Genomic DNA, 14,310 nt, shown 5'->3' with positions numbered 1-14,310 from the left:
CTAAATAGAGTGATGAAGTGTTAAAGTTCTCAGGTCGCAATCTCATTCAATTTTCATTCAGTCCTAGGTGGGCTGCTGCGAGGAGTTTAAAACTGGGTCCAATTAGAGCACTCCTTTGCAGTACCCCCCCCCCTTCTTCTCAGTTTGTTAAAACAACTGAGATGTTTGGGGGTCCACGAAATTAAAGGTGGTGGGAGAAATTTGTGGTTTTATGAGTTTTACATTATGCTATCATATTCCATTACTATTTATTTCCGAGAGCAGCCTTCATCAAACAGATCCTGTGGTGGCGTATTAGAATAAATGTTGCTTTCGTGCTGCTTACATTGGTTTCATGCTTTCTGCTGATTTTATGTGAGAGATAACTAGCAGCTGGGAGGAGTTGCAAAAGGCAGGAAATGCTCAGGAGCATCATTTCCTGCTGAGGACCATGGAAATGACACATAGGGAAAGGAAATAATGTTTCATTGACTAGTAGGGATGTGGACAAATTGGTCAATTTCTCAGTTTCTCATTTTTCCAATATTACGTTCAGTGTGCTGCACATTTCCACCTCACTTTGCAATAAAAAATATTATCATGAATATTGAGCAGTATCTTAGTGTAAATTTCTCCTAATATTACACATTTTTCTCTGAAGAATAGTATATGTGTTTTCTGCAACTCTATTTTCCCGAATATAATGACTTTTTGTATGTTATTTCCACTAATATATTCATTTTCATGCACATCCATCCCAGTATATGTACTTTTCTACACGTTACTAGGCTTGAGAACTACTTGCTTAAATTCAGAGAAGTGTGAATTCTGAAGGATGGCTGTGTTTCGCTTCACATATTTAGATAGGTTTGCTTTTAAATGCAAACTGAACTGTCCCCCATCCATATGCACCATGGAGACATCCCTGCTGCTTGACCTCCTCCAAAAGTTGACTTTTTCCTATTTGGCAAAGGTCAAATAGGTACAATAGTGGATTGTAACTTCCTTGTTCCATGCTGGTTGAAGAGAAGGAAGTGGGAGCAGATTAGCTGAGCATCCCTGTGCATTGTGCAATCATGCAAGATCACACAGTCTCCCACTGTTGTTCCCAAAGATGGATGGAGGTCAACATATCTCCTCTGTAAAACATCAGACTGAGATAGTAATGTATCATTTCCAATTATCGCTGACTCTTTAGCAAGGCACTTTCTGCAAAAAGGTGTCATATGGCTTGAACTTTCCCATAGCTGCAGTATGAAACTCATGTTTTCCTATAAGAACTGGAGTTCTCTTGGTTTTGTCTCCATTCGACAGCTGTTTGGCACAACAGAGAGACACCTGGGATACTGAAGACAGAAATACAAATGTCGTGGTTATTCAAGGGATGTTTATTTATAAGCCTGGATCCACCAAAACAGTTGAAGGACACTTGAAAGGGGGAGGCTGATGTTCAGTAATGCACTTGTGAGAATTATATCATTTGCTCTGCTTCCTAGGAGTGGAAGGCCTCGTGCTGTACCAACATACCACACCGAATCAAAGCCATGCTGTTCCTCTGAAGTGCATGTAGTGCTGAAAACATCACAGCGGTTTTTCAGTGGCAAGACCATACACCAGGTACTGAGTCTTTCTTTCTTTTGTTATTTGAGATCCCAAATTTCAATCAGACCTACAGCTACCTGCTAAGTCTGGAAACATATCTAATTTCATGTTGAGCCACCTGACTGCCTGTTCTGTAAGAAACATTTCCCCACTGTTATTTGCCACCAACCTAGCAAAGGTTAGCCATAAATCTTTCCCAGCAAGGGTGCTGATAGTTCAGGAGCCTTACTGATAAGCAGTGCTCTGTTTCAGAGCTCATATAACCAAAGCGCCTGAATTGGCATATCTTTCTCAACAGTATTTATATAGGTTTGTGGAAATTCAACAAGTTACGTTGTACACCTAGGCAATTTCAGGGCTAGCTGTGCTGAAATATTTGTTCTCTCCAATTACATAGAGCCACACACTCTTGGTTTGGCATTTATTAGCATAATCTGTTTATGATCACTGCCTGGATTCTATTACTTAACACCTTGGGCTAATTTATATGAAAAGGAAAAAATACATTAGTTTTATTAACCCCCCTGAGCCATCCCCTATATATGTGGCATTTCTACTCCCATGAACTATGGGCTGGAAAGAAGCCCCGCTTCTGTGCATAGGCTGAACATAAGAGGATTGCCACATAGGTTAAACACTTTTTAAATGAGGGAGAACCTTCCCTGGTTAACTGCTATTCATGTATACCACTTTCAATATAAAGCCACCATAAGTTGATGAGCCAGAATCTGATAGAGAAAACACTTCACATATACCTTCCCTTTTAATAGTTATTTTCAATACCAGTGGCAGACTCCGGGAACTGGAATCTGCCATATTTCTTTACCCAAAACATCTGGATATTTTGTGGTGGGGATTCACTATACTGAAATGGTCACCATTTGAGGAATAAATAAGAGTAATGGTTTTGTTATAAAGCGCTCATCATGATTAATTTACCTTTAATGATTTCTAGAGATTGCTCTGCATCCTGATTGTTCTGCTCCTGTCCTTGGCAGAGGTGAGTTTGCTCCCTCCCCTCCGAGGGGAAAGGGTCTCAATGTCGTATCTTCCTCTGGGACAGTGGCGTAGCGTGGGGGTGCAAGGGGGGGCCGGCCGCACCGGGCGCAACAGCTGGGGGTTAGGGTTAGGGGGGCGCAAATCCATGGGTTAGGGGGCGCAAATCCACGGGTTAAGGGGGTGCAAATTACTTGCCTTGCCCTGGGTGCTGACAACCCACGCGACGCCACTGCTCTGGGAGGTGGCTGTGAGCCATATGGGGGCATCTGTCTAATCAGAGAGGTCAGACTAGCTGCTCCATCCTCCTTTCTCCCTCTGTGCTCATTTTCAGCACCCTCCCTCTATAGTCTGGGCTTTGGCCATTTCCTTTTTATGAGACTGAGTAGTAATTTTGGGGGAACCCCGGATGGACATGTAGCGGATTCCTCCACAGTGTAGAAAATTTGATGTTGACTTAGTATTATTTGGCTGTTTCACACTCAGTGTGGGCAGGTAAGGAAAGGTAAGGCCTTAATTCACTGCCATCCTGAGGTATTATCTGACAGATTTAATGTCCAGGTGCCTAATCAATTAGCCACCAAGACACAGAATCATATTGCGGATAGCTCTCTTGATTTTTACAATGAAAAGATCTTACTCTGTTTTCACCTGGTTACGAACCAGGGACCATTTGCGTGTTAGTCGAACGTGATAACCACTACACTACGGAAAATGCTCTGGGGCCAAGTGCGCTCCTGCCACTGGCTCAGGCCCCCTTTAAAGTTTAGGAGAGGAGTGGAGCCTATTCCCCCCCCCCCCCGGCTGCCGCAGATTGGCCCGTTCAAATTTGGGTTTGGCGGGAACCCAGAGTGCTCCACAGTGACTGTGGGTGGGCGGTGCCCAGCTCAAGGGTATGGCACAGCAAGGCTCCGCAAGGGCAGCGGGGCCCCACGCCAGGGCACAAACTCCACTCCCCACTGGTCACACTGAGTGGACATTAAATAAATATAACTTTTTAACTCCAGTGGAACCTTGGGTTATGTTACCCTCGGGTAACATAAATTTCGGGTTGCGAAAGCGGCAAACCCCGAAGTGTTTCGCCGCATGCGCAGAAGCGGCCTACCGCCATGTGCACATGCGCAGAAGCGGTCTCTCCGGTTGCGAAAACTTCAGGATATGGCCGGACCTCTGGAACGGATCCCATTCACAACCAAAGGTACCACTGTACTTAATAAGGAGTTCTGAGTCTCCCTTCTGGATGTGGGGGCAATAAGACTACATACAATGGCCATAATGACTCAATTGCTAGAATCTTCTGCATAATTAGGGCTCTGTAGATTCATTTCATTCAAGAAGCAGAGCTAATTCAATACATCAATTCTGTGTCTCAGACTAAATATTACAACCTACAGTTCTTTCTTTTTCCATTTGAAAGGGAATTCGCAAATAGCTTTTTGAGTGTGTTCAGAAATAAATCTTTGTTGAACTGTATAACTCAGTCTAAATATTTTCAGGAATGTGTGGTAATGCTGAACCAATCCATGAAAGGGCTTATGAGTAGGTTGGTGAGAAAGAGAATGCACAGAAACAATACAAGAAGCTAATAGCCTCAACCTATTCCAGATGGGTAGCTGTGCCACCCCCTGACAGAAACTGACAGACACATAATGCACACACCTTCCATTTGAATTATGTGATTTTACATGAATGCAGTATATATTTGACTACAGCAAGAATGTGAGTGGGGATGAATGAATGGCTGACCTCATGTAATTGCCCCCCCCCCCCCCCCCCAGTTAGGGCTGATGTCAAAAATCCATTTTGGTGGAATGAAGCCACACAATTTTAGTTTTAGTTCTAGTTTTGGCAACCACATAGGGTAGCACCACAGAAAAGTGGCTCACAAATGTCTGGGTTGGTATGAAGGGTCTCTGTTGAACAAAATCCATGAGTCTCCCAGAATCTGAAAGACAGGCATTTTGAAAGGTTTCTTGAATGCTGCCAAGCATGTGGTAGAAGTGATAAGTTGCTTTTAAATGAAAAAAAATGGCTTGCCTTTATGTGTGCATATAATGATCAGCAGATTCAGAATAGTCTAGAATTACAGGACCACAAACCTATTATGGCTTAAGCTTTTGTCAGAAGCTAACAAGTTGTGAAGTATACTATACTTAGAAGTATAATATCTTGACTGGCTGGATGCAGAGGACAAGTGGGAGACACCAGCCGGGGAACCCCCTGGAGAACCCTCAGGGGAAGGAAGCTCAGAGCCAGGGGATTGGTGGTGGGGTGATGATGAGTGGTCAGAGGGACAAGAAGGAGCAGACTGAGAGGAGGCATCAGAAGTAGAAGAGGGGACGAGGCTTAGTGAACAGGGAGAAGCTGCGGCAGAGCACAGTTCAGACTCTGAGGCAGAAGCAGGGCTGAAAGGCCAGGAGACAGAGAAAAGCAGGTTGCTGAAGAAGCCAGGGAATCTCCCCGCTCCTGCTGCAACCAGCTCCCCTCGCCCTGGTCTCCTTGAACATGCATGAGAAACACCATGGAGAGGAGGATCTCCTAGTGGGCACCAGGAAAGCAGGACCTTTAGTCCTCGCAAGACCTAAGAAAGAGTTGCTGAGACCACTAGAGCAGAGCTGTGGTTTGTTTCCTTGAATAAAGAGTTAACTTCAGTGGCCTCGGGTGTTTTGTTGCGGATCTACACCTGACTCCAACCCTGGCATATAATCCTTTTTAGAGTATAATACAGTCATGCTTCCTCCCTAAATCCATTTAAAATTAAACTGCACAAAGTTTAATTTCTGCCCCCCAACCTACTAGGCTGCAACAGGCTTTGCCACTTCATTTAATGAGACAGTGGCGCTGAAAATGTCAATGGTTTTCTTAGTTTTTCTTTCGTGAATTTTAGTTTTGAGAAAAAAAATAATTGAAATGTGTGCTGAAGCCCAAATAGATTTTCCCAAGCACATGCCCGGCTCCTTAAACATTTCTACTGATCTGCTTTCTGAGGTTGCTAAGAGTATACAGCGGTACCTCTCGGGGTGCCGTACGCACCCTGAAAAATCTGTAACTAAAGGCGCCACTTCTGCACACAGCACACAGAGCGCTTCTGTGCATGCGCGAGCGGCAAAACCCGGAACTATACACTCCTGGGTCTGCCGCGGCCATAACCCGAAGATTCCGTAACCTGGAGGTTACGCAACATGAGGTACCACTGTATTGTCAAGTGGCCATCTTGTGATTCCTGATGGTTTAATACAAGGACCCTTGATGTTTGACTGGTTAACATTTCCTAAATAGGAGTTAGTGGCTGGATGATGTTTCTTTAATGACCAATCAACCTGTAGGTTTGGGTTTAGTAAGAGTTTTCTTCCTTTCTGTAAGTGCATGGCAGAAAAGAGACTGAATTTGGGCAAAGGCTCTAGTTAGGGGTAAAATACACGGGTTTTATACTACTTACAGTTAATCACTTAAAATATTTTTTTAAAAAAAAATATCGAAACATTCTTACAAAAAAAAACCCCTTTACTTCAACGCAATATGGTTTTGCCACATCCCCCTACAATCAGTGTCATTTTAAACTGATCCCACTCAAATTGATAATTGTCTTTTCAACCACAGATCTGAGCTGCAAACATTCCAATCTTTTTTTTATTTCAGAACAGTTCATGCTCAGCAGCTCTGCCAATAGGTGTTAGAAGCATCCCTGATGCAAGTGCAATCCAATATAGATTTAATTTATAAGAACATAGATCATCTCAAGAGTCTCTCTCTTCGACTTGCCCAAGCTAGCACTGCTATTTTTAAATGGTAATAATCTGATCAACATTTGTATCCTGTGTTCATTCTGGACTCCTCACTTGTTAAGGTGAATGACAAAAGCACAAATGCAATAGAAGTTTATTTTTAAAATCAAGAAAATCTATATCTAATTTGATTACATGTCACCCAGAAAGCACATCTTACTAACCACCACAAGTCATGCCCCTTTGCATGAGATGTGCTTTCCACAAATCTGAGGCCGGCAAAAAGATTTAAACAACCCCAAATGACATTCAAATTTCTCATACTTAAAAAATGGGGAAATCTTAACAGCATAAGCAGCTTTAGCCTTTAAAAGCAGGAGGCTTAAAACTTGAAATCAGTTTGAATTCTCTGAGCCAGTCTTTGTCTCTTAGAAAAAAATATGAACAGAGGCACAAACTAGATAACAGCCTTTTATGGGGTACAGAAATTAAAGTAACAGAATTACCTTTCAAAGAGATCCCCAGGGCTTTAATGTAAAAATAGCTATTATTTTATTAGACAAGGCTCTAATCCACAAGCTGCTCAGTAGTACTCCAGACTTCCAAAAGATAATCAATGCCTTCACTGCAAGACTAGATAGGATGGGGAAACAATGCAACTGAAAGCTGCTGGGGAGCCATCTTGTGGCGAGTGTATCTAATCCTTCAGAAAGGTTGTTAAATGGGCTTCAAAAGAATCCTTCTGTCCACAAGAAACCCAACACATTAAGCTCAGGTAAAAAAAAAGGGGGACAAAAACTTTATTGAAAAAAACATTTCTAAAAGTTTTGCATTATAAAAATGTGATCCCAATATTGCAGAGTTTGGTCTGGATGCTGGACAACTGTGAACCCAGCCTACTTGTTGGGATAATGTCCAGTCTGCTGGGTCAGTCATGTGGGATGTAAAACTGCAGTCAAGCACAACATTCCTACAGTGGACATGTTAGGGGATGTTTTATACCACTCAGGAGAAGACTTTGCTCCTGAGCTGGGACAGACTTCCACTACATGTGACTTGAAGAGGGTATGTGGTCTGTTGTACTAGTATGGAGGAGCACACGGCCTCCATGTTGTGTGTTTTCCATTTTGTATGTTCCTGTGTGTTAGGAGAAGTGACTGCTAATTCCCTTCTGGGACTTTTCATATAAATACAGTGGTACCTCTAGCTACGAACTTAATTCATTCCGGAGGTCCATTTTTAACCTGAAACTATTCTTAACTAGAGAGGTGCTTTCGCTAATGGGGCTGCGCCGCCAGCACACAATTTCCATTCTCATCCTGGGGCAGATTTCTCAACTTGAGGTAACTCTTCCAGGTTAGCAGAGTTTGTAACCGGAAGCATTTGTAACCTGAGGCGTTTGTAACTCGAGGTACTATTGTATATAGTCATGTAACCTAGGCCTGCCTTCAGGGATCTATCTGTGTACCTGAATGACTCTGTGAGTAAACTACTTTTATACTAAGTTTAATCAGATTCTCATGTCTATTCTTTTTAAGAGGGATTAGAAGGGATCTTACCAGGAATCTTAAGTAGTGAGGCTCAGACAAGCCAGCAACAAGCTAACCGCTGTGTAATTTATAAAGGGGGATGTTTGGAACTCTGCTAGGATATGGAACTTGCTAGTGCAAGTTACAAAGGGTATCATTAAATAATATTTGTGTGTCGAGGTCCCCAGGTCCACCCCAAATAACTCACACATCACACAGAAATTTTTGTTTAAGATTTTTGGCATAATTTTGGACACAACTTTATTAAAATACAAATTTGTGAGTGGTTGCGTAGGCATTGGTTGTGACTATCTGCCCCCACCATGGGGGACAGACTGACATTCCGCACGATGCGAAAGTCAGAATGGGGGAATACACTTGGGGGTTACGCAGAGCAGGGAACCTGCCCTCACCCCAAATGCAACCAGGAGCTCATTGCTATGGCCCGAGCCCCCTTGACAGAGTGGACAAGCAATAGTTAGCTCCCAATTCCTTTAACAGAATCCCTTGCAGCAGCAGCATTAGAGGGGCAGGCACAGCCAATCCATGTCCCTCAACCAACCAAACCATAAACCAATGCCTAACCGTGAACCTTACAAGTTGTGACGATTTGCTACGCAGTAGGCAAAAACCAAATGGCCCCAGCCAATCAGCCAGATGGACAAAATTCCTACCAGGCCCCAGGACAAGCAGACGACCCCAGGACAGGCATAGCAAGGTCAAAGCGAACAACCCTATTCTAGGGAGGGAGGGACGGGGAATCCGATGCACGGGAGAAAAGAGGAAGCCCTAATCCCGTGCAAGGAGTTTTAGTATTTCTGGCTGTCAATCAATAAATGGCAACATTAACTTCTTCCCAACAACAAGGGAAGCCCCCAATCGCATCAGTGGCCAACCCAACGATCAATTAACCCGCCCTCCAACTTTGGAGTGTCCTGGAGGCCCCCACCGCAACACGTGGGGAGAACACGCTATCCTCTCCTGCCTCCCTAATCATCCCCACAAGTCACAATACTACCACTCAAAGGCCTTTCCCCAAGCCTCCCAGGGCCAGCCCACCTGTGAGGCAAGGTGAGGTGGCTGCTTCGGGCAGCAGGATCCACAGGGGCGGCATAGCCCACCTCCAAGGAATGCATCATTCACTGCTGCTGCCACTGTGCCAACAACAGCTGTGGTGCACTCCTTGGAGGTTTCCGTAGGCCCATGTTCAGCCCACGTCTTCAGCGCCTGCATGGGCTGGGCGACGGGAGCACCTTCTCCGAACTTTCGATCACAGGAACGCAGGAACACCAACACAGCATTTCTGAGGAGCAGGTCCTGGTGCTGTGGACTCACATCTGCTCATGTGAGCACCCAAATGCAGCAGAGTAAATGGAAGCAAAGCTGTGGAGGTTTTGTAGCATACCTAATTTATTTCTACCAATTAATCAAATAAAAGAACGAAACAAACATGTACGAGAGGAGCAGCTCTCATACAGCCATCCTGTCTCTAGACAGATCAAAGAAAAAGTACAACAGTACTAGAGACGGAAGTCTCGAAGAGTAGCTTCTGCCCCCTCCTTTCACACAGCATGAAAGTAAAACAACATGATCAGGTGATCCTTGCAATGGGAGGGATGAAAATACTGACAGGAGGCTGGATCTGCTGCCTTATTGGCAGTCTTTCTCACCTCCCCCCCCCCAAGCCGTGCCACCTTTACAGCAGCCCATTTTGTGACCACACTCTTCAACAGCTTTTATCTTACCTGCAAGTTACAGGGAACCAGGCAGAGGGCCTTCTCGGTAGTGGCGCCCTCCCTGTGGAACGCCCTCCCACCAGATGTCAAAGAGAACAACAACTACCAGACTTTTAGAAGACATCTGAAGGCAGCCCTGTTTAGGGAAGCTTTTAATGTTTGATGTATCACAGTATTTTAATATTCTTTTGGAAGCCGCCCAGAGTGGCTAGGGAAACCCAGCCAGATGGGCGGGGTATAAATAATAAATTATTATTATTATTATTATTATTATGTTGTAGTATCAGTTATACAGTGGTGCCCCGCAAGACGAATGCCTCGCAAGACGGAAAACCCGCTAGACGAAAGGGTTTTCCGTTTTGGAGGTGCTTCGCAAAACGAATTTGCTATGGGCTTGCTTCGCAAGACGAAAATGTCTTGCGAGTTCCTGTAGGGTTCTTTTCCCTCCCCCCCCCCTTTTTCCCAAGCCACTAAGCCGCTTAACAGCTGATCGCTAAGCCGCTTAACAGCTGATCCACTAAGCTGCTTAACAGCTGATCGCTAAGCCACTTATCAGCTGATCCACTAAGCCCTCTAAGCCGCTAATAGCCTTTTAGCAGCTACTCCGCTAATCCCTTAATCCCTTCGTCTTGCAAGGCACCACTGTACTTCAGATGATAAATTCAAATTTGAAACAATAACCAATAAGTACTCAATGCATATTTTAGGAGGACTAAGTAGATCTAAGCCTGCAAATCATAAAGTTGAAACTGCAGACTGAAATAAGAGAACTGTAGGATGTTAAATACATGCCACCCCCAACTTCTGCTGCTCCCAGAGCTAGCTGTACAATAAAGATCTCAGTGCAATATTAAAGACTGCTTTGACATATGTTGCCAGTCAGCTATTTCTCACCTTCTGCTTTCTCCCCATTTGGATAACTGAAAATTTGGAAAACTAAAGAGCTTTGACTCTCATGCAAATTTCAAGCACCCCCAAACTTGTTGGGCATCCTATTAGCTTTTTTTAACAACAACAACAACAACTATTCTTTACTTGAAAATAAAATATGCTACATAGTGCAAAAGCATACATTAGATGTAGGTTTCTTATTAGTACTCCAAAAGTGCACCTGTATAAAGAGATTGGAAGCCCACTTGTTCACTCATAAGTGCCACTGAATATATTTCCTAGGACGTGTGAATACATTACCTGGGCTGGTGGCATATACCAGCAGCTGAGAAAACTCTTCCTCATGGTTCAGCTTTGTATTGTGGTAAAATTGGTTTCCCATACTACCAGTGTCAGTTTCCTAGTGAAGGTACAATGCATGTAGTAAAGCTACGTGATCTATATGCAACCCATGCATGGTCCTTGCATATACCGTATTTTTCGCCCTATAGGACGCACTTTTTCCCCTCCAAAAATGAAGGGGAAATGTGTGTGTGTCCTATGGGGCGAATGCAGGCTTCAGGAGAGCCGCAGCGCCAGCCCCACAAGGTCGGGGGACAGCGAGGAGGCGGAACGCCGCCATCCCGCTGTTTCCCAATGTGGTTTGGAGGCTGACGGCGGGGAGACACGTGCTTCTCCCCGCCGCCAGCCCCGCAAGCTCTGGGGACAGCTGGTCTGCAGGCGGACCTGGTCTGCAGGCGGGCGGCGGGGAGAAGAGCGCTTCTCCCCGCTGCTGGCCCCACAAGCGCCTGGGGGGGGGGGGAAATAAATTTTTTTTCTTTATTTCCCCCCCAAAAAAACTTGCTGCGTCCTATGGGCCGGTGCGTCCTATGGAGCGAAAAATACAGTACATCACCACTGTGATGTGAAAGGCATACTAAGTGGACAATATTTGTGGTGACTACTACAATACCTATGTTGTATATTAAATTGTCCTAAGGTTCTTCTCAAGTTCTGCAATGGGAAATACACTGGTACCTCAGGTTAAGAACTTAATTCGTTCTGGAGGTCCGTTCTTAACCTGAAACTGTTCTTAACCTGAAGCACCTCTTTAGCTAATGGGGCCTCCCACTGCTGCCGCAGTTTCTGTTGTCATCCTGAAGTTCTTAACCCGAGGTACTATTTCTGGGTTAGCGGAGTCTGTAACCTGAAGCATCTGTAACCTGAAGCGTATGTAACCCAAGGTACCACTGTACATTTATGGTGTGAAGGAACAATTGTTTCAGAGGAATCAGGTTGCTGCTCCTTTTTACTTTTTTCCCTTAGACTGTGCTGCATGCTGAATATAAGTATGAAATGTCAAGAATCATGCTTTCAAACATAATAAAATATTTCTGAACTGATGTAGGAACATTGCTTCTACATAACCCTCATTTATTGCAACTGAATTGTATGACGAAACATTTGATGGATTGCCCTTAAATGACACAATCCTCTAAACCTGTGTACATTGATGTTGTTCTTAGGCAGAGCAGTTATATCCTGGTTGGCAAAGAAACAAAGGGTAGCATATCTCTGAAAATGGGGCAATTATTCATGCCTTTCCTCAGTAATGCACTACTCTACACAAATATATCAGAGGACTTTGTGGTATTTGCAGATGTACTTTACACACACTCTATCTGACATTAAAACTTTATTAAAATGAGATTATTTAATACGTCATCGTGTGCAGTCAGCAAATTCATTATACCTTTAAGGCCAGAAATCTGTGCTACCAATGAATGACAATGGAAAATTAAAAAGAATCACTTGATAGACATGGACTAGTGTTGACGTCATCTTAGCTAGGTTCAAAAGCTACCATCTGTGTTGTGTTTGCCTATCTCCCTACAGGCAGTGATCCAAAAACTGTGAACTTACAGATTTCCAATGGCTAGCTAGCTCTTTCATGAGAACAATCAATAATTTTATCTCACTTTCAACTTACACATGTGTAAATGTCAAGCTACTGAACTGCTAGCCAGTGCTGACTTTCCATTGAGAATTTGTGTTTTGATTTATTTATTTATAATATATTTTAATACTACCCTTCAATTATGTTCCCAGGCTGACTTACAAATAACAAGCTTAAAAAAAATAATCTCAATAATAAAAGCAGCATGGAACTGAAACCAAAACTAAAAGTGGAGGTTCTGTGTTTGTTTGTTTTCTAAATAGTCCACCCTGAAAATGTCCTGAAAAAAGCCAAATACCCCAATGGGGGAAGGTGGTTTGAGCATATTACACCGATCCTCGATTGCACTGGCTGCCAATCAGTTTTCGGGTCCAACTCAAAGTTTTTGACCTATAAAGCCTTAAACATCTCAGGACCACAATACCTAAAGGATTGCCTCTTCCCATATGAACCAACCCAGACTCTGTGACCATCATCTGGGCACTTCTTTGTGTGCCTCCTCCAAGAGAGTTCCAGAGGGTGGCAACACAAGAACGGGCCTTTTCTGCTGTGGATGCCCATTTGTGGAATGCTCTTCCCAGGGAGGTTCGGCTGGTGCCTTCATTTTACATCTTTAGGTGCCAGGCAAAACCCTTTCTCTATAACCAGGCCTTTGGCTGATTAACATTGTTGTTGTTTAGTCGTTCAGTCGTGTCCGACTCTTCGTGACCCCATAGACCAGAGCACACCAGGCACTCCTGTCTTCCACTGCTTCCCGCAGTTTGGTCAGACTCATGTTTGTAGCTTCGAGAACACTGTCCAACCATCTCGTCCTCTGTCGTCCCCTTCTCCTTGTGCCCTCCATCTTTCCCAGCATCAGGGTCTTTTCCAGGGAGTCTTCTCTTCTCATGAGGTGGCCCAAAGTATTGGAGCCTCAGCTTCAGGATCTGTCCTTCCAGTGAGCACTCAGGGCTGATTTCCTTAAGAATGGATGCGTTTGATCTTCTTGCAGTCCATGGGAGCTCTTGAGTCTCCTCCAGCACCATAATTCAAAAGCATCAATTCTTCGGCGATCAGCCTTCTTTATAGTCCAGCTTTCACTTCCATACATCACTACTGGGAAAACCATAGCTTTTACTATACGGACCTTTGTTGGCAAGGGGTTAACATTATATGGCCTTTTAAAGATGTTTGTGGGAGAGGGGTCATTTTGTTTTGTTTTACTATATATTTTGTGCTCTCATTTCACATGTCTACAAAACTGCCCTGTGATCTTCAGATGAAGAGCGGTATATAAATTTAATTAATAAATACATACTGTACATCCAACCTTCAACCTATTGACTTGTGACTACTGCTGCCCAGTCACAAATATCCCTTCTTTAGGAAAGGTGATGGGCAGACTTGTGGTAGAACAATTGCAAGAACAGTGGTACCTTGGGTTACATACTTAATTTGTTCCAGAGGTCCATTCTTAACCTGAAACTGTTCTTAACCTGAGGTACCACTTTAGCTAATGGGGCCTCCCGCTGCTGCTGGTGTGCAATTTCTGTATTCATCCTGAGGCAAAGTTCTTAACCTGAGGTACTTCCTGAGAGCCAGTGTGGTGTTGTGGTTAAGAGCAGTAGTCTCGTAATCTGGGGAGCCGGGTTCGTGTCTCCACCTGCAGCTGCTGGGTGACCTTGGGACAGACACACTTCTTTGAAGTCTCTCAGCCCCACTAAGCCTCACAGAGTGTTTGTTGTGGGGGAGGAAGGGAAAGGAGAATGTTAGCCGCTTTGGGACTCCTTAAAGGGACTGAAAGGTGGGATATCAAATCCAAACTCTTCTTCTTCTTCTTCTTCTTCTTCTTCTTCTTCTTCTTCTTCTTCCGGGTTAGTGGTGTTTGTAACCCGAGGTGTTTGTACCCCGTGGTACCACTGTATCCTTCAAAGAAG

At 44.1% G+C, this 14,310-nt stretch overlaps 1 protein-coding gene across 6 annotated transcripts in view; it reads left to right on the top strand.

Annotated features, from left to right (window-relative positions):
• LOC310675379 (uncharacterized protein) overlaps positions 1-14,310 on the top strand; it is a 148,479-nt gene that overhangs the window by 29,222 nt on the left and 104,947 nt on the right. For 5 of the 6 annotated variants that reach the window (XR_014510077.1, XR_014510078.1, XR_014510079.1 and 2 more), the window contains exons 2-3: positions 1,476-1,596; positions 2,537-2,581. Coding sequence is in view for 1 of the 6 variants with exons in the window: in XM_083435908.1 (XP_083292034.1) it covers positions 1,476-1,596; positions 2,537-2,581 (166 nt within the window). In the remaining 5 variants the exon portion in view is untranslated. Of the gene's footprint in view, positions 1-1,475; positions 1,597-2,536; positions 2,654-2,832; positions 3,368-14,310 lie in introns of those variants that run through there. The other variant, XR_014510081.1, reaches the window with a different exon arrangement.

The sequence above is a fragment of the Podarcis tiliguerta genome, assembly GCF_965153285.1.
Source record: "Podarcis tiliguerta genome assembly, chromosome: 4".
Lineage (NCBI taxonomy): Eukaryota > Metazoa > Chordata > Lepidosauria > Squamata > Lacertidae > Podarcis > Podarcis tiliguerta.
The sequence above is the reverse complement of the archived record's forward strand: the minus strand, read 5'-3'. Positions and strand labels throughout refer to the sequence as shown.